General features: G+C 46.3%; 1 protein-coding gene across 1 annotated transcript in view; it reads left to right on the top strand.

Moving 5' to 3' along the window:
- The window catches only part of RFX8 (regulatory factor X8), a 68,318-nt gene extending 46,882 nt beyond the window's left edge, over window positions 1-21,436 (top strand). Inside the window, exons 12-15 of the mRNA XM_075917233.2 lie at window positions 9,841-9,935; window positions 11,385-11,499; window positions 14,819-15,111; window positions 21,062-21,436. Coding sequence (XP_075773348.2) covers window positions 9,841-9,935; window positions 11,385-11,499; window positions 14,819-15,111; window positions 21,062-21,238 — 680 coding nt within the window. The 3' untranslated portion in view covers window positions 21,239-21,436. The remainder of the gene's footprint in view (window positions 1-9,840; window positions 9,936-11,384; window positions 11,500-14,818; window positions 15,112-21,061) is intronic.
- Window positions 21,437-23,732: the final 2,296 nt, after the last annotated feature.

Here is a 23,732-nt window from a genome sequence, read left to right as displayed (position 1 = left end):
GTAGATCCACCATCAGAGCAGTACTCATGCAGGTACAGCACTCACCCGTCACTGGTCCAGGATGGGGGGTTGCAAGGAGGACATGGGCTGCCCCAGGGAAAACAGGAGGGAGGTGGTATAAGTGCCCTTCCCAGGAGGGGTAGGTCCATCCCGGCCAAGCTACAGACCGCCCGCGGTGGCCAGGATTGCAGCGAGGGTTGCTCCTGGGAGTGGGGCGCGGGGCAGTGGTGGGGAAAGGACACTCCCAGCCACCCAGGCACCCCAGTGACCCTCGGTTTTGTCTCTCTCTCTGCAGGTGGTGAAGGCCATCAACAGGGTGCTGTTCTGCAGAGTCATCCGCCTCACCGACCTGGACACGGTCATCTAGGGGTTCAGCACCCTCGGCTTCCCCAACTGCGGGGGGGGGGGGCAATCGACGGGACACACATCCCCATCTGTGCCCCAGGCCACCAGGCCTACCTCTTTATCAACAGGAAGGGATACTTCTCCGTGATCCTGCAGGCCGTGTCTGACCACCGGGGCCAGTTCACGGACATCAATGTGGGCTGGTCCGGCAAGGCACACGATGCATGGGTGTTCTGCAACTCCTCCGTGTGCCAGAGGCTGCACGCCGGGACTTTCTTCCCTGACTGCCACATCAGGGTTGGGGACGTGGAGATGCCAGTGTGCTGGTGGGGGATGCAGCCTTCCCCCTACAGCCCTGGCTCATGAAGCCCTACATGGGACACCTCAGCCTCTCCCGGCAGCCCTTCAATGCCAGGCTCAGCAGGGCCCGCATCGTAGTCAAGGGGGCCTTCAGCCGACTGAAAGCACAGTTTAGGTGCCTCCTTAACCACCTCGGCCTCTCCCAGCACAAGATTCCACACATGGTGGCAGCATGCTGTGTGCACCACAATTTGTGTGAGAGGAAGGGGGAGGCTTTCCTGCCAGCCTGGATGGCAGAGGCTGACTGCATGGCTGCCCAGTACGCACAGCCCCGCAAGGCTGCCAGCCGGGAGGCCCTTGGCTGGCTGCATCCAGGAAGCCCTGCGAGAGAGCTTCCAGGCAGATGAGGTCTGAAGTCCCTCTGGCATGCCCCACTGTAGCCTGGGGCCATACTTTCCTCTCTCACCTCCTTCCCCTTTCCCCTCCCTAACCCCCTTTCCTGATCTACACTAAAAACACCTGTGTTGCCACAAAAAAAGTCTTTATTTCACATAACTGGGCCGGGGGGAGGGTAGGAATGAGGGTGGGAGAGGGGAGGGGGGAAAACCTAGGAGGAGGGAGCTGGAAGGGGGAGGGAGGGAGATGGGAAGCTCAGGGTTGGGGGTCTTGCTGGCTCTCCCGTCTCTCAGCACTGTGGGTGTGGGGGCATTGGGGGAGAGTGGGTGTGGAGGGTGGGGCAGGAGGGATGGGGGTGTGGAAGAAGTGGGAGGAGGAGCAATAGGTGAGGCTGCCGCAGGGGCTGGAGCCACAGGAGGCAGCAATCGGTCCGCCAGGGCCTGCAGGTGCTTGCGGAGGGCACAGCCGAGCTCCCGGAGCTCCATCAAGCTCTCCCGCCGCAGCAGCAGGTCCTCTTGCACCCACTGCTCCTGGCTGTGGACCTGCCGGCCCTGCAGGCGCAGCTACTGCCCCTGGAACTCCTCTTGGTTGTGGGTGCACCTGCTGGCCCGGGTTCGGGTGGAGGGTTCAGGCGGGGTGGTGCGTTCTGCACTCGCAGGTGCTGTGGTGAAACAAAAGAAGTGGTCAGTTCTCCTTGGGAACACAGTGGGTGAAACCCAGCCCCCCTCTGCAAGGCAAGGACGGCAGGTGTCTGCACCATCATGTCCTGCTATCCCCGGGAGTGTGAGCAGTGTGTAGTGTCTCCCCCCGGGGTAAGGTCCCTGGGTTCCCCTCCCCCTCCCTACCCCGCCCCACATAAGGAGACCGTGATGTCACTCACATGTGGAGGCCTCCACAGCCTCGGATGAGGCTGCTGATGGGTTCTCTGGGATGGCTCAAGTTTCCTGGGTGCAGGGCGCCGTCGTCCTCCTCCTCCTCCCCCCCATTGTCGGGGCAGGGCCCTCTGCCCCGGGGTCAATGACAGCCGGGGGGCATGGACCGTCTGACCCCCCCAGGATGCAGTCCATGCCCTCAAAATACGGGCAGGCCTCCGGGTCAGCCCCTGGTTGGAAGACCCTGGCATAGGCCTGCCGCAGTTTTTATTTTGCTGCGCACCTGCTCCTGGGTCTGCATGTGGCCTCTGGTGGCCAAGCTGGCAGCCATGTGGCTGTAGATGGCCGCATTCCTGTGCTTAGTGCAGAGATCGTGGGCATTGGAGGCCTTCCCCCAAATCTCAATGAGGCCCACGATTTTTGCACTTGACCAGGAAGGTGCCCACCTTTTGCTGCCCCTGGCAGGCTCCTGGGAGCCGCCAGCCTGGTCCTGGGGAGCGGTGGAGGGCTGGGTGGCAACGGGTGGCTGGCTTATCCTGTGCACGGTCTGCTGGCTGTGTCCTGGCAGGCTGGCAACTGGTACAGGCACTGTGGCCAGAGTCTGCCCCTTTAAGGGCTCCGGGGGTGGGCGGGGAGCAGATGAGTTCTCCTGGTTGTGCCCAGAGTGGCCACCAGGGCTCCCTGGGAAGGGCTGGAGGCCCCCTAATTCGAAATAAGTGTCTACACAGCACTTATTTTGAATTAGCTATTTCGAATTAGGCGTTATTCCTCATAGAATGAGGTTTACCTAATTCGAAATAAGGGCTCCACTAATTTCGAAATAGCGGTTTGTATGTGTAGACAGCTATTACAGTTAATTCGAAATAATGTCTGTTATTTCGAATTAACTCTGTAGTGTAGACATACCCTATGGGTGCATCTACACAGCACCCTTGCCACAAAATAAGCTACGCAATTTGCGCTACATAAATTGTGTAGCTTATTCCAATGTTATTTCAAAATAGTTTTTCAAAATGTGGTACTGTCTACACAGTGCCAAGCTTCGAAATAAGGTGCTATTCCAAAACATCCCTTATCCCTCATGAAATGAGGTTTACAGGGAAATCAGAATAGCAAGCCTGTTATATTTTGATATAATGGACTTGCTCTTAAGATGTGGAATAGCTATTTCGGGATACCGAATGTATCCCAAAATAGCTTTGATTTGTAGACGTAGCCTATGTGAATTTGGACATTTCACCTCTGTGATTATTTTTCCTGCTGTACAGAGTAGTGGTGAGAACTCATTAGCTTATGAGTATGTAATATTTAAAAAAACTAAAACACTTTCTAAAGGCAAAGTATTATTGCTACTAGAATTAGTGAGTAACTTATTTTTACTGAAGGATTTATTGATTGTCCTTGAACCTTCTTGAACGAAGAAGGCATACATTCTACCCTCAGTTGTACTGGTATAAACCCAGAGTAACTTTACTTTTGTTATAGAAGAATAATGACTTTGCTATAGTTCACAGTATAGCCTTTGGCTTAATGCATTAATTTTCAAACATTTTGCATTGCCACTTCTGAACTGAGTTTGGACACTAGTGGCTAAATTTTTAGTTTCTCAGCAAAATTTTCAGAAACTCCTTTTATCATGTGAAAGCAGTTGTCTCCAAATCTGAAGCTCAAAAGGATAGTTGTGTATCAATGAAAACTCACATTAGTACTGATAGTGATTACAAACCTAGTCCGTCCGCCACATTTGAAATAAGTATGTTAAACTGCGTTTAATCAGCTAATTGAGTAGTCAATGGAATTTCCACTGACTGCTTGATTAGTCGATAAGAAGGAAAACTGCAGATCTCCTAGCCCTGGGACATAACCCCTCTGCGGCTCTTCCTTTTAAATGTAGTAAGAGCCCGGTGGCTCTTAGTACATTTAAAAGGCAAAGGCTGAGTGCAGAACCAGGCACGAACTGGGACTCAGCGATCCCAGACTTGGTGGCTCTTACTACATTTAAAAAGCAGAGGTGTGTCCGAGACAGAACATCAGAAATGACTGCCCGTCGCAGGGAGCCATAGCCTGTAATACCTCTGAGGCTGGTATAGGGGGCTCTGTCTGTGAGGTGGAGTGTTTTCCATATAAGGGCATGTAAATTAATAATCTTCCCCTGCTCGCTCCACCCATTGCAGTAACAGATCAGCCAGTGGGCTGACTGGTGCTCAGGCCTGCTACTCCACCCACTGCAGCAAAAACCAACCTATGGGGTGATAAGTTCACAGGCAATAAAACAGGCAGGCAGCCCCTCTCTCACTGGGGATTCGCATTGAGTGAACGCCTGGCCTGATCACCCAGACGCCTTGCACCCCCCGCTCTTGAGTCTTACTGAGCGTACTCCGAGTTGGTCGACCCGAGTGGAGACAGTTTATGAGCGTGTGACCGGTACTTGTGTTCCTGCTGTCTCCAGAACTGGTATAACACCCCTCCCCCCCCCCCACCATCATCCCTATCCTAATTGATTTTTTAGTTGTCCTTATTGCTTGCCAAGTGACAGTGGCTAAAAAGTTACTAAGTTAGTTTATAAATAGTTGTGGTTTAGGTTTTTTACTGTTTCCTTGTATAAAGTTGTGTAAATAGTCAGCCCTATGGATAATACCAGTGTTAATTCAACTGTTCCTAACCCCTGGGCAGTTATTGGGAATTATTGTGATTTAGAAAAGCCTCAGGGAATTGTTTTGTGTTGTCTGGCAATCTGTTTAATTTTTGTTCTGATGATTGTCTGGCGCCATCAAAATAAAATCAGTTTGTGCTTTTTGAAACCCCCAGTTGTGGTCTCATCCTTTCCGGCATCCCTTCGAACCTCGTGTATTACGGGGACTGACATGGCGTCACGAACAGGATGCCGGAACCCCGGAGACCATGACAACTCTGATAGTTGCCCCTGGGCTAAAACTGAGACCCCAGGTTCTGAGGAGGATCAGTTTAATCATTTGCAATACCACCTCCTCTGTACTCGACAGCACGAAGGGGCCCCTAACACTTTTGACTGGGTCTGTGTCATAGGACACGGCCATGATTGTAGGACCTACACCATTCCTTTGGGGTTGAGCGATGTGGGCTGCTTGCTAACTTGCCATCCCACCTTCAGGGCCACCCCGGCTGATAATAGCCTTCAACCGTGTCTCACTCAAGTGGGTGAGACAGCCCCTAATTCAAACCCTCTTAGCCTCTGGAAAGAGGTGAACAGAGTAATTAAACTCTGTGGGGTAGCCCCCTCCATCTTGGCCCCCGAGCCAAGAGCCCCACATGGATCACCTGCACACCACCTGTTAATAGGATTGGTCCAAAGGTTAGATGGGATAAAAAAGGTTAAAAAACTACGCCCTGATTCTTATAAATCAGAGGATGTTCTGGCTGCCATCTGCAATACCCTAGCAGCAGCCCTTGATAAAGTTACCGTCTACCATGGGGCTGTTACAAATTGCGCCCGTGGGGTGGCGCACTCGCAGTCAGAGGGAGAACCGGAGTTTTCCCCTCAGGCGCCAAAGACGCCTCCTTTAGAGACACAACTTCCTCCCCTATACCAAGGCTCTCATGACCCACCAAACATTTACCCTGGCTTGACTACCCTGAGTTCAACCATACCCACAGCTCCCGACCTGATTGTACCGGAGGTCCTCCCTGTGACTGTAACCCGATTAAAAATGGATGGTCAGGGGAATACCTCTCAGGTAACTGAGACCCGCCCCCGAACCAAGGCGGAAATAAAGGAGTTCATCACGGACACTGCCCAACGTCCGGATGAGCCTCCTATAATCTGGGTAGGGAGATTAGCCTTGGAACAGGGGAGTGACTGGGTTGACCGGGAGGAAGCCTTAACGTTAACCCGTACCGGGAGTTGGTCGCGGGGCCTTATGGGGGGAGTATTGGCAGCGAATAATCATTGGCCTGTAACGGCCGCAGCTGCCGCGCACCTCCAAATACAAGGGGGATTTCGCGCAGTACAGATGCCACCTGATTGTGTGAATAACTCCACTACCCTTATGTACGCAATCGCTGGGAGTTCTATTCTGCTCTGGGATCCCACTGCACACCCCCTCAACTTAACTAACGTTCAGACGGTAGCACAAAACCCATTTCGTTTTGTTGATGATCCCACTCAGATTCCCATAGAAGATGTGGCTGTTACCCTAGCCGTGGACAACAGCCCTAATCTAGACACAGGGGCTCTTCTGTGGCTAAGGGGATACACAGGACAACCTATTGGCCGACTATACGACGCTGTAGAGAGGGTGAAGTGGGCAACACTAAAGGCCGCCCTACTTGCAACCCCCTCTACTCTGGTGAAAGGGTCCAAAATGGTGCCCAAACCCAAATACCCCGAGCGTTCGTTCATCGAGCGTAAGATTTTTGGATTTTTATTGGGTAAGGGACTCACCAAGGAAGCTATTAGGAAAATGAATAGTGATCAACAGAAAGACTTGGCTGTGAAATTGGGGTGGGAAGATCGCCCTATTCCCCCGCAGCCAAAAAACGGGGAGAGGCCGAGTGCCTAGCGGTCACTCAGCCCGATTTAAATGACCCTCGACCCTATCAAAACCTGACTACCGAAAACGAGACAATTATCCCCTTTTTGTTAGACACGGGGGCACAGGTATCCATCATCCCCCCCGATATGCCCCACACCCCCACTGGAAAGATAGTCTTTGTACAGGGATTAAATAGCGTTGAAGCAACCTACGTTAGTCCATCACAATTGGCCTTCTCTTCGATCTTAATTAGCCCGCCTTGAGGGCGTTGTTTGTCCCCTTTTTGTTTTTCAGGTACCAACCCATTCGAGCCCCCCACCGGCTGTTTGACTTCCGGAGCCAATGAGAACCATCAAGATGGAAAAAAATTTAAGTCTGCCACTGAATCTTTCGTTTGGGGATATGTTACCAAATGTCCCGCAATCTCGAAGCCCTCACTAATTTGACCGCTGAAGGGTTTCGACAAGTCGATTTGGCTCTTACTGTACTAGCTCATTATGCCGAAAAGAATCGTCTAATGATACAGGTTATATTGCAGAAGGACTTTTGTATGGCACTCGAGGACCTTGACCCCAGATTTAAGGACCAATACTGTTTGCGTTTCAAGCCCGGGTGGAACAACGTTTCAGCCATCACCCAACAGCTGACCTCACTTGCAGTTCGGATTCGCGAACAGCGGGAAGAATGGGACTGGTGGCAAACAAAACTTTCCTCTTAGGGACTGAGTACTTGGGCATCCACCATTAAGCAGTGGTTGATTGTATGTGCTCTTGTGTTACTAGCCTTTTTAGTGAGCATTGCTGTTGCAAAAGCTCTTATCCACAGAGTTGTTTCCGCTTTCCCTGTTACTGTTGCTTACTTTTCCCTTTCTCCCCTTTCTGAAGACAGCAGCTCACCAGAACCTCAATTTACCCAATTGGCTTCTTGCTGATTACCCTTACGTGCGCTCTCACCTTAGGCAACCCCCTTACCGCTTGCTCCGGACAGCCACGGGGGCATGTCCGAGACAGAACATCAGAAATGACTGCCCGTCGCAGGGAGCCATAGCCTGTAATACCTCTGAGGCTGGTATAGGGGGCTCTGTCTGTGAGGTGGAGTGTTTTCCATATAAGGGCATGTAAATTAATAATCTTCCCCTGCTCGCTCCACCCATTGCAGTAACAGATCAGCCAGTGGGCTGACTGGTGCTCAGGCCTGCTACTCCACCCACTGCAGCAAAAACCAACCTATGGGGTGATAAGTTCACAGGCAATAAAACAGGCAGGCAGCCCCTCTCTCACTGGGGATTCGCATTGAGTGAACACCTGGCCTGATCACCCAGACGCCTTGCACCCCCCGCTCTTGAGTCTTACTGAGCGTACTCTGAGTTGGTCGACCCGAGTGGAGACAGTTTATGAGCGTGTGACCGGTACTTGTGTTCCTGCTGTCTCCAGAACTGGTATAACACCCCTCCCCCCCCCCCCACCATCATCCCTATCCTAATTGATTTTTTAGTTGTCCTTATTGCTTGCCAAGTGACAGTGGCTAAAAAGTTACTAAGTTAGTTTATAAATAGTTGTGGTTTAGGTTTTTTACTGTTTCCTTGTATAAAGTTGTGTAAATAGTCAGCCCTATGGATAATACCAGTGTTAATTCAACTGTTCCTAACCCCTGGGCAGTTATTGGGAATTATTGTGATTTAGAAAAGCCTCAGGGAATTGTTTTGTGTTGTCTGGCAATCTGTTTAATTTTTGTTCTGATGATTGTCTGGCGCCATCAAAATAAAATCAGTTTGTGCTTTTTGAAACCCCCAGTTGTGGTCTCATCCTTTCCGGCATCCCTTCGAACCTCGTGTATTACGGGGACTGACAAGGTGCAGCGTCTGGGACTACACGCGAGCCAGAACAGCTGACTCCTGGCTCATGCCCAGTCTCTCGCTGCACCTCTGTGCTGCCTGCCCCCTGTGGAGACAGTGCTGGGGGGAACTGGCTTTTAAGCCGGCTCACCCCAGCACTGGCTACTGCTCCCCGCCCTTGCTGCCTCTCAGAGGCAACAAGGTGTGGGGGGAAGCGGCTAGTTGAGTAGTGATTCGACTAGACACTTACATCTCTAGTTTGAAATAACCTCTACTTTTAGTGGCTACCCTTATTCATGGAGCGTAGTCATATATTAGTGTAGGCTCCCTTTACTAAAGGAGCCTCTGACTTTTACTGGGAGGATCCTTTGTGCTGCAATCTAGCTGTAGATGCTACAGCCCCCAGGATGCTGTGGGTCCACAGAGGCGCATAATGATCTGCCCAGGGAACCAGAGTTGCCCAACTGGCTGCCTAACTTGGACTGACACACACGCAACCTGCACAGTGCGGTCTCTACTCCAGCTGCAGATCTTCAAGTGCACCCACGCAAGCTTTTGGGACTCAGATCCAAAGGAGCATATGCTCTGGGGTGGAATAAATGGTGGCAGTGTAAATGCCAGTTAGATATGTTTTCTTTATTTCTGAAACAAAATACAGGACTAATATAGCACTTTAAAGACTAACAAGATAGTTTATTAGGTGATGAGCTTTGGTGGACCAGACCCACTTCCTCAGATCAAACAGTGGAAGAAAATTGTCACAACCATATATACCAAAGGATCACTTTTTTTTTTTAAATTGTATCCTTTGGTATATATGGTTGTGACAATTTTCTTCCACTGTTTGATCTGAGGAAGTGGGTCTGGTCCACCAAAGCTCATCACCTAATAAACTATCTTGTTAGTCTTTAAAGTGCTACATAGTCCTGTATTTTGTTTCAGCTACACCAGACTAACACGGCTACATTTCTATCACTATTCTTTATTTCTGTGTACTTTGATAATTGCTTTTATTCACTTTTAGTCTGTTAAACCCTGTTCTTTAAGTTAAGTAAAGGTGTGTTAATTCTAATTTAATCAATTAGATGTAGATTTATAATTGTTGTTTTGGAGTTAGATCCAGATTATTATTGGAATAAGATTATTCGTGGAGGCTCCTAAGGTACGCCAGCCAGGCGGAGGCACTGCCATTGTATTTTCCTTTAGAAGCAAGGGACTGCAGCAAGGGGGTTGATCAGGGATCCCCAACTATCCAATATAACCACTGGGATACTTAGGATCTCCTTTAATGTTAAAACCATCAGGCGCCCAGGCACACAACTGAGCGTGACCTGCTCCTGAGTAATCCAGAGAGGAAAGACGGGGTTACATTACAGTGATGCAAAAGAATGTGAACCTGAATAGAATGGAATTTGTTTCAAAATTAGATGCCAAACAGCATTAATGGGGGTGTCAAAATCTGGCCCAAAACACATAACTGCATATGGCATATCAGTAGTCTTAATCTATTTTTGACATTACTGTTAAAGAGAAGTATAAACAAAATATTGCTATCAATGCATTTTTCTTTTATATTTTATAGGCCTGAATAACTTGATTTCCTTGCTGGACACTTCCACTGATGTTAGGGTTTTCCTGAACTGCATGTCTTCAAATCTTCAAGCTTTTGTCATTCAGGTACAAAATTATTTAACACATTATTTTAAAAAAGGGGGAAAAAAACAACCACACCATTTATCTTATGTTTGTTTGTTTTTTATGTTACAATAAAGTTAGTTGTTACTATGCTTGCTAGTAGTTTGTAGCTGTGGTTTTGCATAGAATTGGAGACCTGGAAGAGCCCTCGAGAGGTCATTGAATCTAGTCCCCTGCACTCATGGCAGAGCCAGGCACCATGTAGACCATCCCTGACAGGTGTGTGTCTAATCTGCTCTTACATATCTCCAAAGATGGAGATTCCACAACCTCCATAGACAATTTATTCCAGTGTTTAACCACAGTTAGGAATTCTTCTGAATGACCCACCTAATTCTCCCTTGCTGCAATTTAAACCTATTGCTTCTTGTCCTATCCTGAGAGGCAAACCAATACCCAAAGTAGACTATCAAGATTACATAAACGATTTACAGAAGGAAAAGTATTGTCTGACAAAGTTCCACCCTTGCATTAGGGATCTCAAAGTGTACTCGACTATAGCATTAACTGATAAGCCTTCCTTCCTTTGTTGCCTCTTTATCAGAGACAGCAGGGTGGGAGAGCGGGAGCTGGTGCCCATTAGGAGCTGGCTGAAAAGCAGGCTCTTCACAAGCACCAGATCCGCCTGCCCCCCTCCCTCAGAGATAGCAGTGTGACGGGTGAAGGGGGTAGGCTGGAGCCGATACGCATGAAAAGCCAGCTTTTAAGCCAGCATCCTGCGCATATTGGCTCTGCGGACCCGCCTGCCCTCACCCTTGTTGCCTCCTATAGATACGGGCTGGTGCAGCAGGAACTGTGCTGGAGGGGGGGGGAGCCATCTTAAAAGCCGTTTCCCCCAGCACCAGCTCTGCAGTGTCACCTTCTCCCCCCATACTGCTGCCTCTGTCAGCAACCTCTGAGCACCCCACAGATAAGAATCTGCTGCTACTCTGCACTGCCCAGTCTGCAAGAAGAGCTGGATTTTAAACAGGCTCCCCTCATGAACTGGGTCCACGTGCAGCTTGTAGGAAAGTAGTTTCTCCTACTAAACTAACTTGCCTATAAAAATGGATGTAACTGTCTTCAGATAGGCCATATTTCTTCCCTTGCCTCTCAGTATTTTTTCCTGTGGTGGATCAGAATTATCAGCAGCTGCAGTGATGTTGGTAGTTTGGACTACTTGGGATTTTAAATGGTGTTAACATTTTTTGCTCCTTGGAAGGAGCCGGGGAAGTTGTCCTCCCCTTTAATTAATTATTCCTTATTAGTTACTGCTGGATTTTTTTTAAAGTAATAATAGTATGTTGTACTTCTATAATGTCTTCCCTCGAGGATCTCAAACTGCTTGTACTGTTTTTATTTCTGTATACAAATTGCATGCAAAGTTGTCATTGCTACATGTACACTTCTTTATTTGACTTGATCATGAATCAAGTCATTTTCTGTTTACAGCCAAGCAAGAATAAAGAAGAGTTTAGAAAACTAGCAGCTAACTTCCAACTGAGATGGAACTTTCTCTTAACTGCAGTAAGCAAAGCTATGACATTATGCCATACAGAGAGCTTTGGTAAGTAAAAGGTTTTGGTTTTTTGTATACTCCATGCTGTAATGGACATAGGACCACATCCTTTTCCCCTTTGTGTCAGGAAAAACAATGACAATCTCTCATTGGCATTGAATCCTAAACATCCAGCTAGCCCTTAATTTCAGGACACTAAAGCCTGGTCTTGGCTTCCTTCAAACATAAGTGCAAGATGAAGGAGAAGCACTGAAAGGTTTTTAACAATTCACTTGACTTGCTATCCACACATGATATTTGTTTCAGGAGGGCAATTCTGTAATCCTTGTGTGATGGAACCCCTCCTCCCCAATGCTTTATGAAATGAGCTTATGGACACAAATATACATAACTGGAAGATGCTTGGGACAAATTGCTTCATGTAACCTATCAATCTTAACATCTTAATCCACTGGGTCTATACTTTTTTTGGTGTATGAATCATGTTTGTGTGTAAAATTAGACCTGTGGAGTATGGAATGGTTTATGACTTTATATGTGTAAATGGAAAGCTATCAAGGGTGTTACCCTCAATATCTAGATGATCAACTGTAAACAATCTCCTTTGTCCTTAAGTCTTAGCAGTGGTTGAGCTGAGGAGGTCACATGTTCACCCCAGCTGGAAGGGTAGACTGTAGATTAGAAACAGAATTCCCACACAGGGAATCTTTAAAAAGAATAGGAAGTTAGCAGGTGGGGTCTTTGGCTGGAACACCCAGGGGAGTGAACCAGAGGCCCCGGGGGAAGAGATTTCCCTGGTTGGAAGACTGAGCTGGAAAAGGAACAATTATAGGGTAAGTTTGTAATTAGTTTGTATTGAGGTTTTAGTGTTAGAATTAGCTAAGCATTTTCTGTTACTTTTAATCTGTAATCTACTTTGCTCTGCCTGTTCTCACTTATAACCACTTAAGTACAAGCAGTAGGATTTAATAAAAATCACTTTTACTTACTATCAAGCCCAGAGTAAATAATTATTACCTGGGGAAGCAACCAGTGTGTATATTCCTTTCCTTGTTAAAGGGGGCTTCCCCAAATAATTTTTGGGGGGTTCTGATCCTCTTTGGGGAGTTGTATCCCAGGAAGCTGGGCCCTAAACTACATTTTCCTTGGATCTGAAGAGATTCAATGTCTGTACTGCTCCTTGGGGGTGGACAGATGAGGCGTAGAAAGGATGTTATGCACCCAGGAGCAAAGGCAAAATTTGTGTCTCCCTCCCCCTGCTGCCACGCAGCAGGGCCCCAAACCTGGCACACAGCTGAGCCTGACCCTGGGAAGAGGGGGGAAGCTTGTACCACATCTTCCCCGCCCCCTCCAGTTTGAGGCTGGGCCCCCGCACGCACTAACCTACTGGTAGAGATGGAGGGTTGGGTTGGGGGCGGAGAGGCAGGGAGGAGGCTCCAGCCAGCAGCAAGTGGAGTAGGAGCAGGCGAGCCAAGAGGTGAGAGGGGGAGCAGAGGGGGACTAAATTGGTGCCCCCCTAATGTGGGGTCCAGGGGCAACTGCCTCTTCCCACCTTCCTCACTATGCCACTGGTGGGCAGTGATCTCAGCTTTGTGCTTTGGCTGGGGGAGACCAGACAGCTGGCCCAGCAAGACTAAGTGGCAAGAATCGCCAGAGAGCAGGAAGGTAAGTGTCAGTGGCTTTATCAGCACTACAGGAAGCACCCCGAAGGGGTCTTCCGTGACCGCACCCTGTCACCTTGTTTAATTAAAACTCCTTAGCCCATCTCCTGGGGATTGTATTGTCTTCTACAGTGGAAATATGCAGAGATGATCTCAAAGAAGAAAAAAATGGCTACCTGCCTTATTTGTAGCATTTTTAAGGCCAGAAGGGATTACTGTGATCACCTAGTCTGCCCATCTGCACAACACATCACACACTTCCTTGAATTAAAAAAAAAACATTCAAAACAATGAATGGTCCTGCAGCAACTTAAAGACTAACCAGAAAATATATATAGTATCATGAGCACAACCCACTTCTTCAGATGAATTAAATTGTTGTGAGCAAGACACGAGAAGTCATTCCGCTCAACTCTGCACTGATTAGGCATCAGTTGGAGTATTGTGTCCAATTCTGGGCACCACATTTCAAGAAAGATGTGGAGAAATTGGAGAAGGTTCAGAGAAGAGCAACAAGAATGATTAAAGATCTAGAGAACATGACCTATGAAGGAAGACTGAAAGAATTGGGCTTGTTTAGTTTGGAAAAGAGAAGATTGAGGGGGGACATGATAGCGGTTTTGAGGTATCTAAAAGGGTGTCACAAAGGAGGAGGGAGAAAACTTGTTCTTCCTGGCCTCTAAGGATAGAAGCAGCAGCAATGGGCTTAAACTGCAGCAAGGGAGGTTTAGGTTGGACATTAGGAAGAAGTTCCTAACTGTCGGGGTGGTCAAACACTGGAATAAATTGCCCAGAGAGGTTGTGGAATCTCCATCTCTGGAGATATTTAAGAGCAGGTTAGATAAATGTCTATCGGGGATGCTCTAGACAGTACTGGGTCCTGCCATGAGGGCAGGGGACTGGACTCGATGACCTCGAGGTCCCTTCCAGTCCTAGTATTCTATGATTCTAATTTGAGTCCCATAGTTGTGATTGAACTAGGGCTGTCGATTAACGTGCGTTAACGCCTGTGATTGACCCAGGGCATAACTAACATGTTAATTTTTTTAATGCGCATTCATCTCAGGCGCTTCTGCAGCACTGCCCCTTTGCCTTCTGTGGCAGCGTTTCAAAGGGGCAGCACTGCACTGAGCCCAGGGTCGGCTGAAGTCTTATAATTGTTTAACAGTGCGATTAATCATGATTAATTTTTTTAATCACTTGACAGCCCTAGATTGAACTAGAATATATCTTTTAGAAAAGCATCCAATCTTGATTTAGAAATTTCTAGTCATGCAAAATCCACCAAAGCAGTAGGTAAATCATTCGTACAGTAACATTGTTTGAGCCGCAACCTATTTTCTGTCAGTAGGGTTTTTTGTTTGAGTAGGGTGGGAATTATTAATCAGTGTGACCAGGCAACATGGGTGATGGGCAGTTGTTAACCCTTGCAATAAGGAAAATGGACAATTGCTCTGTCCCATATTGCTAGAATAAGGAGGTTCCCTTTTAGCCCATGTTTAAAATCCGTACTTAGTGCATACTCTGCCTGGATGTTGTTGAACAGACACACAGTTCAAAATTTCTTATTCACTGAGTCCTATGCTCCAAATCCTATTAATATAATGATACCATGTATTTTACAAAGGAAGATGTGCCTGGTTAGGATGCATATTTATATGGAAGTGATGATGTTGCAAGTGATTTTTGTTGTTGTTTAAACCTAGGATCCTGGCATTTGTTTAATTTGCTACTTTTGGAATATGCTATTCACATTCTCCAGTCCCATATAGAAGAGGAAGGAGATGGAACTCTCTCAGGAACGCAGCAAAAAGATTCATTTACCCAGCTAGCTCATGAACCTACTCACCTCTGGGACAATTTTTCTGCTGAGCAGTTTCAAGCCAGAGCCCCAGAGCCAACTCATGTAACTCTGACACAGAGCCAGAGTGATGTTAATTTAAACAGCATTATTCTCAGGGTCCTGAGCTGTCTGGTAGACTCAGCCACAGGCAACAAGGTAAAATTAACAATACACTTAAAAAAAATAGGATTAATTTTCAAAGCCCAAATGAAAGAAATGAGGGTGTATGTGAATGTGTACTGAACATTTAAGGGTAATATAAATGAGATTGTACATATGGCATAGTTTTTAGATTTCTTCTTTATACAGGCAGTCCCTGGGTTATGTACAAAATAGGGACTGTAGGTTTGTTCTTAAGTTGAATTTGTATGTAAGTCAGAACTGGTACATATTGCAAGGGAAACTCTACCCAAACATTTCTCCAGAGCTCAGTTTTATTCTCCCACACCTCACTTCCCTCAGTCCTTTAGTCTCAAGCTGAGGTGTCTGAGAAAAGCCGTTCTGCATCTCTCTGGTCTGCTGGGGGAGGGGGGGCGCTAGCTTCGCATCTCCCTGGTCTGCTGCGGGGGAAGCAGCTAGTGTGGGGTTGCCTCACCCCGTTTGTAAGTAGGGATCCGATGTAAGTCAGATCCATGTAACCCGGGGACTGCCTGTACTGGCAACATACATCTTAAGTCTTCCTAGAAAGCAGAAGCTAGTGGAGCTGGACACATGTTAAGAGCACTGAGATTCAGACCTGAAGTTATATTATAAGTTGTACCCTGACTTCTCTCTAGTTCCTTTGTTGACAACATAATCTGCCAAGATTTGTGGCCTTACATGTCTCCAGTGACAAGAGTGGAAAGGGACTGGATTGCGACCAGGGTCACTGCTCCTTGGAATCAGAACATTCAGTGTTACAAGTGTGCACGGGCATGGCCTCAAAGTGACATCAGAATCTGCATTCTATCAAGTGCAGCACAACGCTCAACCCAGGAATCTCATCTCTACTAGCAGCTCTGCTCATCTGCCTGCCCCTCCTTCAGTCTCCAGAGCCTTACCTTCTCCTTCCACTTTATCCTTCGCTTTCTCTATGCTTTTCCCCTAAGCCACTCTATTCTCCATTTCCCTGCCTTCTTCCTCTCTGCTCCTACTTTCACAACTCCCCTTGTCCCAACTCTATTACTCCCTCAGAAATAAATCACTTTAGAATGCAGGTTCTGATGACACTGGACCAGGAGAAACAGGATTTGTAAAGCTGCTTCTGGTTCACTGCTGCCACTGTTACCAGAACAACAGGGGAGCTGGGGCTTTTGGAACTCCACCCCAAGAAAAAGCTGTAAGGATGAGCCAGAAAGCAGTGGTGTGTGGTGAGTAATGCTGGTACTTCATGTCTCTAGCACAGCCAGACTTCTTGACATAATCTAGTCTTCTTCCACCTCACCTACTCTAGATGCCTCCTTCTGGGTTTCTAATACCTTCATCCATCATCTCTATCCAAGTTATTGCTGCCAAAATATCCTTCCTCATTCATTCTCTCAAACGTATCATCCCCTTTGTGAGTCACTTGTCTGGTTTCTTGTTCCTCTGAATATCATAGGTAAATTTCTTGCCTTTGCCTGCCAAACCCTGTCTTATGCTGCCTCTGCAGATATCGCTGAGTTAGTCACCTTTTGCCTTTCCCATTCCACTCTGCCAACTCTAATCTCCATACTTTTCATCTTCATTCCTCACAAGCATCTCTGTGCTTTCTTCCAAGCAGCCTAGTATGCTTGGAAAACCTGTTTGTCACACCTCCACTAGGGATGTAAGTGACTAGTCAAGTAAGAACATAAGAACGGCCATACTGGGTCAGACCAAAGGTCCATCTAGCCCAGTATCCTGTCTATCGACAGTGGCCAACACCAGGTGCCCCAGAGAGGGTGGACCGAAGACAATGATCAAGCGATTTGTCTCCTGCCATCCCTCTCCAGCCTCTGACAGACAGAGGCCAAGGACACCATTTTATCCCCTGGCTAATAGCCTTTTATGGACCTAACCTCCATGAAATTATCTAGCTTCTCTTTAAACTCTGTTATAGTCCTAGCCTTCACAGCCTCCTCTGGCAAGGAGTTCCACAGGTTGACTACACGCTGTGTGAAGAAGAACTTTCTTTTATTAGTTTTAAACCTGCTACCCATTAATTTCGTTTGGTGTCCTTTAGTTCTTTTATTTAGGGAACTAATAAATAACTTTTCTTTATCCGCCCTCTCCACACCACTCATGATTTTATATACCTCTATTATATCCCCCCCCTCAGTCTCCTCTTTTCTAAACTGAAAAGTCCCAGTCGCTTTAACCTCTCCTCATATAGGACCCGTTCCAAACCCCTAATCATTTTAGTTGCCCTTCTCTGAACCCTTTCCAAGGCCAAAATATCTTTTTTGAGGTGAGGAGACCACATCTGTATACAGTATTCAAGATGTGGGCGTACTATAGTTTTATACAGGGGCAGTAAGATATTCTGGGTATTATTTTCTATCCCTTTCCTAATAATTCCTAGCATCCTATTTGCCTTTTTGACCGCCGCTGCACACTGTGTGGAAGTTTTCAGAGAACTGTCCACGATAACTCCAAGATCTTTCCTGATTTGTCATAGCCAAATTAGCCCCCATCATACTGTACATGTAGTTGGGGTTATTTTTCCCCCGATGTGCATTACTTTACACTTATCCACATTAAATTTCATTTGCCATTTTGTTGCCCAATCACTCAGTTTGGTGAGATCTTCTTGGAGTCCCTCAGTCTGCTTCTGTCTTGACTATCCTAAACAGTTTTGTATCATCTGCAAACTTTACTACCTCACTGCTTACCCCTTTCTCCAGATCATTTATGAGTAAGTTGAAAAGGATTGGTCCCAGGACTGACCCTTGGGGGACACCACAAGTTACCTGTCTCCATTCTGAAAATTTACCATTTATTCCTACCCTTTGTTTCCTGTCTTTTAACCAGTTCTCAATCCAAGAAAGGACCTTCCCTCTTATCCCATGGCCATGTAATTTACACAAGAGCCTTTGGTGAGGGGACCTTGTCAAAGGCTTTCTGAAAATCCAAGTATACTAGATCTACTGGATCCCCCTTGTCCGCATGTTTGTCAACCCCTTCAAAGAAGTCTAACAGATTAGTAAGGCAGGATTTCCCTTTACAGAAACCATGTTGACTTTTGTCCAACAAGTTATGTTCTTCTACATGCTTCACAATTTTATTCTTTACTATTGTTTCAACTAATTTGCCTGCTGACTCGAATAGTCACTTCTCTCCCCCCCCCCCCCCACCTCACTGCCTCTATCAGAGAGAAACAGCAAGTGGGGGGGGGAGCAGGAGTCAGTGCTGGCAAGAGCTAGCTTAAAATCCAGTTACCCCCAGCACTGCCTTTGTGGGGAAAAGTGGCAGGGGTGCAGTAGGGAAATGGCAGCGCTTCCACCTTCAAAAGCAGAAGTGTTGTGGGGAGCCTAGGGCAAGCTGGGGACTCAAGCAGTCCCCCACTGGCCCTGCACTCTCTGCTTTTAAAATGTACAAGAGAGACTCTTGTACATTTTAAAAGCAGGGAGCGTGGGGCCAGTGGGGGACTGCTTGAGTACCCCGCTGGCCATGCTCCCCACATCATTTTCACCTTTGAAATGTAGCAATAACCAGCCAAGCTCTTGCTATATTTCAAAGGTGGAGGCAGCCTTATTGACTAATTGAACAGTCGATGCAAATTACATTGACTATTTGATTAGTTAACTAATCTAAAATTAACATCCTTAACCTCCACCCTCATCTCCTTGAAGTCACTGCAGAAAACAGATTTCTGTTGTGAAGCTTACAAGAAATGAAAGGAAGGAGTGATAATAGCCATCAATAAAAACCCTTGAACCAGAACCACCAATATGTATCTTATGCCTTACAGATTAACTCTATAATATTATCATCACTCTTGGTCTTCCTCTTTCATCCCATGTCTGTTTATGACCCTCACTTGCTGCTTCATGTTGAATGTTGACTACACTTCTTGGCGCAGAGACTGTGGTTTATTGCTGTTTTGAAGGGCCCAGCACAGTTCTCAATGCATAAACATCATTCATAATCATCATCATCAGGAAAATGGGTAAATATCAAGTTGCTGACATCTCAGTGTAGCATTTAACAAAAGTGGGTCCATGGACAAGATGGTAGATGAAATTCCACATAGTCAAATACAAAGCAATGCACATTGGTAAGAAGAATTCAGACTGATCATACAAACTGATGGGTTCTGAACCAGCTGTAATGTAATAATGTGGAGCCCAGAGACAGTTGAGTGGCTCTTTTTTTTCTTATTATAGCACTTGCACCATCTTTCCCTCAGTACATGCAATGTACATTCATCCATAAAAGCCCAGTCTACACACTCTCCCTCTTTGTTCACATTACTAAATTAAAATCCCATTCAATCGCATGCCTGCAGTGGGTTTCTCTGTAGACACCATGCTGTAGTCACTTACAAACAATACACTGTAAATCACAGAAAAGAGATCTAGGTATCTCATACCTCAATGGACAACAATGGCAAAAGAACAAACCAAATGCTTTGATTTGTGTGGCAGAACTCCCGCTATTCCCCATGGTTCTTGCACTAATGGTGGATAGCGTTAACCACAGAGGCTCACTGTGGCCCTCCACATGGCCTTTCTCTTTACCAGAGGCAGGAGCAAAAGCAGCCACACATCACAGCCTAGTTCATAAGTCTGGGGTAAAATCCCCTCTGGGAGTCATGATCCTCTCTGCTCGAGAGAGAGGTTGAGATGTTGTGGGGAACCCAGGTCCACCCCCTATTCTGGGTTCCAGCCCTGGGACCCTAAGGCAGTGGCAACAGGAAGAGTTACTGCCTCTCCAACCTGACAACTTTTCCCTGGCCACTTCCCCAAGCAGTCTATCCCAGAACCTTTCCTTTGGTACCTGCACATCAGTCCTCTGCTCTTCTACACACTTCCTACCTCCTTCCTGTCCTTAACTCATTTCCTTCCCCCTTGCTTGCCTGGGGAAGCCCTTTTAAAGCAGCACCAAAGGCCTTAATTGGCTGCAGGTGTCATCAGATTGTATCTTCTAGCAAGCTCTAATTGACCACAGGTGTCTTCCTGATTATGCTGCAGTTAGGTTTGGCTTCTTTTACTCAGGGAACAGAAAGCAGTACACCCAAGCCCCAGCATGCCTTCCCTCCATCAGTGTGCAGCAGCCATCTAGTTTGGGTCTGTCACATTTGTTAAATAGAAAAATTAAGGAAATAATTAACTGCATTGTATAAATCAATGTTGTGTGCTCATCTCAAATACTCTATCAAAAAGATATAAATACAGAAAAAATGTGTTGAGATGATTAGAGACAGGATAAAGACCTGGTCTCAAAGAAATCAGGGACAAGAGTCCTGTTGACTTTAATGAGACTAAGATTTCACTCTAAAGAGTTATGCCATGTGAGCAAAGATTGAAAGGACTGTGGTTATTTATTTTGAGGGGAAAAAAAAAGAAGCGTGGATATGACAGGGCATATCAAATAATACATTATTTTATTGCAGGCTAGCCTGGTGATTCTGTTAAACATATCCTACACAATGAGGAAACTTGATGAAATGAGAAAATAAACAATTTGGGGCACAGTCCTGCAAGTAATTCTGCAGATAAATAATCTCACTGAATTCAACAATGCTAATCATGTGCCCAAAGTTATTTACAGGCATAATAATACCTAATACTTACATAGAATTTTGCCTCAGTACAGCAGAAAGCATTCCACTATCTATATTGTAACTAGCCTTACAACACACCTGTGAGGCAGGGCAATACAATTATACCCATTTTACAGTTGGGAGAACTGAGCCACTTAGAGGCTTAGTGACTTACCCAGGGTCTCACAGGAAGATGATGGCAGAGCAAGGACTCACTTCTGGGTCTCCCATGTCCTAGTCTAGTGCCATAATCACTGGATCATCCTTCTTCTAAACATAAGCGTTTGCATGAGCAGGCCCTTGACACAGATAACAGAAAACTCTTTTTATTCAGTAGCAGAAGGATCAGATATATAATCTCTTCACAATGATAATATTTACACTTCCATGTTTTATTTGCAGCTCATCCAGGTCATTTTGGAAGACAAAGCCACTAAAAGTTCAGTTAAACTAAATCTTCCAGTTGGGAAGGAAGCACTTGTTACTCTAAAAGATGGACAGAAATTTATTATTCGCACCTGTGATGCACAGCAAAGTTGCACTAGTGTTTGTTTCAGGAAAATCCAAACAGATGTATAAGAATTGTTCAGAAGCGATTTATTGTATTTACCTGTATGCTTAATATAGATTTAATTTTTTTTTCATTTTTCTGTGAAATGAAAGGGCTTTTTAAAATATTTTTAAATATTAGCTACAGAATTGTGTTAAAGTATTTATTTAAAGCTTTTATGTATTTAACTGTTTGGCTTATTTGAGTAAATATGTAAGAAAGCCTAACATGGAATGTTTCAGCCTGCTTTGTTTTTGTTCTTCTCTGTTTCTTGTAGTTCTGTCATCAATAATGTTAAAGACCTACCTGAAACCATAATGCCATAAAACCCCAAAGGGAAGCATAGAATGGACTATTAACCATATCAAAATGCTTCGTTGCGTCTACAATATGGACTCCAGAGTTCAAGCTGCTGTTTTGGCTTTGACGTGTCCTGTTATGTTAGGTGTGTCAGTTTATACGGAGCTCAGCTCTGATCTCAGATCCATTTGCCATGGATCTTTGAAAAATTCCTGCCGAGCTTTGCATTTCTGCAGAGTACTGTGAAGTCAGCATCTCCCATGCAATGCTATTAGTTAAGACAGAATAGGCCCTATATAGTTGATTCTCCCATATGTCTGACACAAAATTGTTTCAACTTGCTATATGACTACAACACAAGCCTAAATATCCAGAAAATATTAGGAAGTACTGGAAATAAATGTGCATAGAATTTGTAGTATTCTACAGGATACTACATTTATACCACATAAACATTTACTTTGGGAGACCGATTAGCTGTGATGTGGGCAACACTTGGGAATTAGTGGCTTCAATAGTTTCAAGAAGCATTACTACAGGAAACAGGAGTGCTGGAACAACTTGTACAGGGAGGGGTGCTGAAAGCCATTGAACCAAACTGTAAACACTCTATATCAGGGGTGGGCAATCATTTTTGATGGGGGGGGCAGTCCAAGATTTTAGAAAGTGGTCGAGGGATGCACTCTTCCATGATATTAATGGAGGAGGTGAGTCTGGGATGGAGACTGAGTGCAGAAGGGAGCTTGGGCTGTGATTGGGGTGCAGGAGGAAAAGTGGGGTTTGGGATGGAGTTTGGGTAAGGGAGGCAGTTGTGACCTAGGGCAGGGGACTGGGGTGCACAGGTTTGGTTTGTGACCTAGGGGAGGGGACTGGGGTGTAGGAGTTTGGGTTGTAACCTAGAATAGGAGGGGATTGTGGTCTGAGGCAGGGGATTAGAGTGCCAGATCTGGGGAAGGGGTATGGGTGCAGGAGGGGGGCAGAGGGTATGGGTGTTGAGTGTGGGGGGTAGAGGGTTGGGGAAGAAAGGGCCTGGGTGCCAGAGGCAGGCTCTCACCTGGAGACTTACCAGCCAGCAGCCCAAACAGCCTGCCTGCCTGCCTGCAGAGGTAAATGCTTACAGAGCTTAAAAGGTTTCTTAGCCATGTGCTAGTGTGAATAATTGAGCCAGAGGGGAGAGGGGCATGGAGCTTTGTGTGCTGCCTATTATTCATACAGGCAGCTGGCCAATGGGATTGTGCTGGGGGCAGGAGTTACACCTGAAGCCTCTCTCCTCCCCTCCAGGCTCACAGATTTTAGAGAGAAATGGCCTTATAGCTGCTTTTCTGAGTGGGCTGCGGGACAATCAGGGGAGTCTGCCCGGATCCGGTGGCTTGGCGGGCCTTATCTGGTCCGCAGGCCGTATTTTGCCCAGGCCTGCTCTATATAATGGAAACCACTTCAAGCCATGAGGTGCTGCAGCACCTCCCACAGCCCTAATTCTAGCCCCTATGCCAGGAAGTTGATCCCGCCATGTAGAATGTAATTCACTATTGAAAGAAATTGGGAGGCAGGAGAAGGATACTTGATTGGAGGTCCCCTGATGTTCCCTTTTTCCACTTTTGGAAATTTCTTTCATCTGCCTCCAAGTGGTTCTCAGCTCAGCCATTGGGAGGAAACTCAAAAGTGAGGAGGATAGGCAGATAGCCTGACATTTTAACTTTTCCATAAAAATATCTTACTATTCAGTTAACATATACTAGCAGAAAATGTGTGTGGAGCTCTGGCAAACACTACTGCATGATGGGACTAAATTAGTTTTTTAAATCTTTAGATTAATTATATAAATATTATTTCTTTCACAGCTATCCAACAGATCAGTTTAGAAGAATATAGTGGGAAAGGAGTTATGGGCTACATCTAGACTGCAAGCTTCTTGCGCAAGAAGCTTTTATCGGAAGAGATCGTCTGCAAAAACTTCTTGTGCAAGAATGCATCCACGCTACAAAAGCACATTGAAAAAGCAATGTGCTTTTGCGAAAGAGAGCATCCAGACTGTATGGACACTCTCTCGAAAGTAAGCTCTGTTTGCTATGCACAGAATGGCCATCAGGGCACCTGTGCTTTTTTCTCTTTCCTCTTTTTGCGCAAAAAAACCCTCTTCCCCATCCACACATGTCTTTTGCAAAAGAGCTCTTTCGCAAAAAGGTGTTTTCCCTCGTAGAGTGAGGAATACCTATGCCAGAA

Source organism: Pelodiscus sinensis, chromosome 1, assembly GCF_052426305.1.
Source record: "Pelodiscus sinensis isolate ZL-2025 chromosome 1, ASM5242630v1, whole genome shotgun sequence".
NCBI lineage: Eukaryota > Metazoa > Chordata > Testudines > Trionychidae > Pelodiscus > Pelodiscus sinensis.
This window is presented reverse-complemented; position numbering and strand designations above follow the sequence as displayed.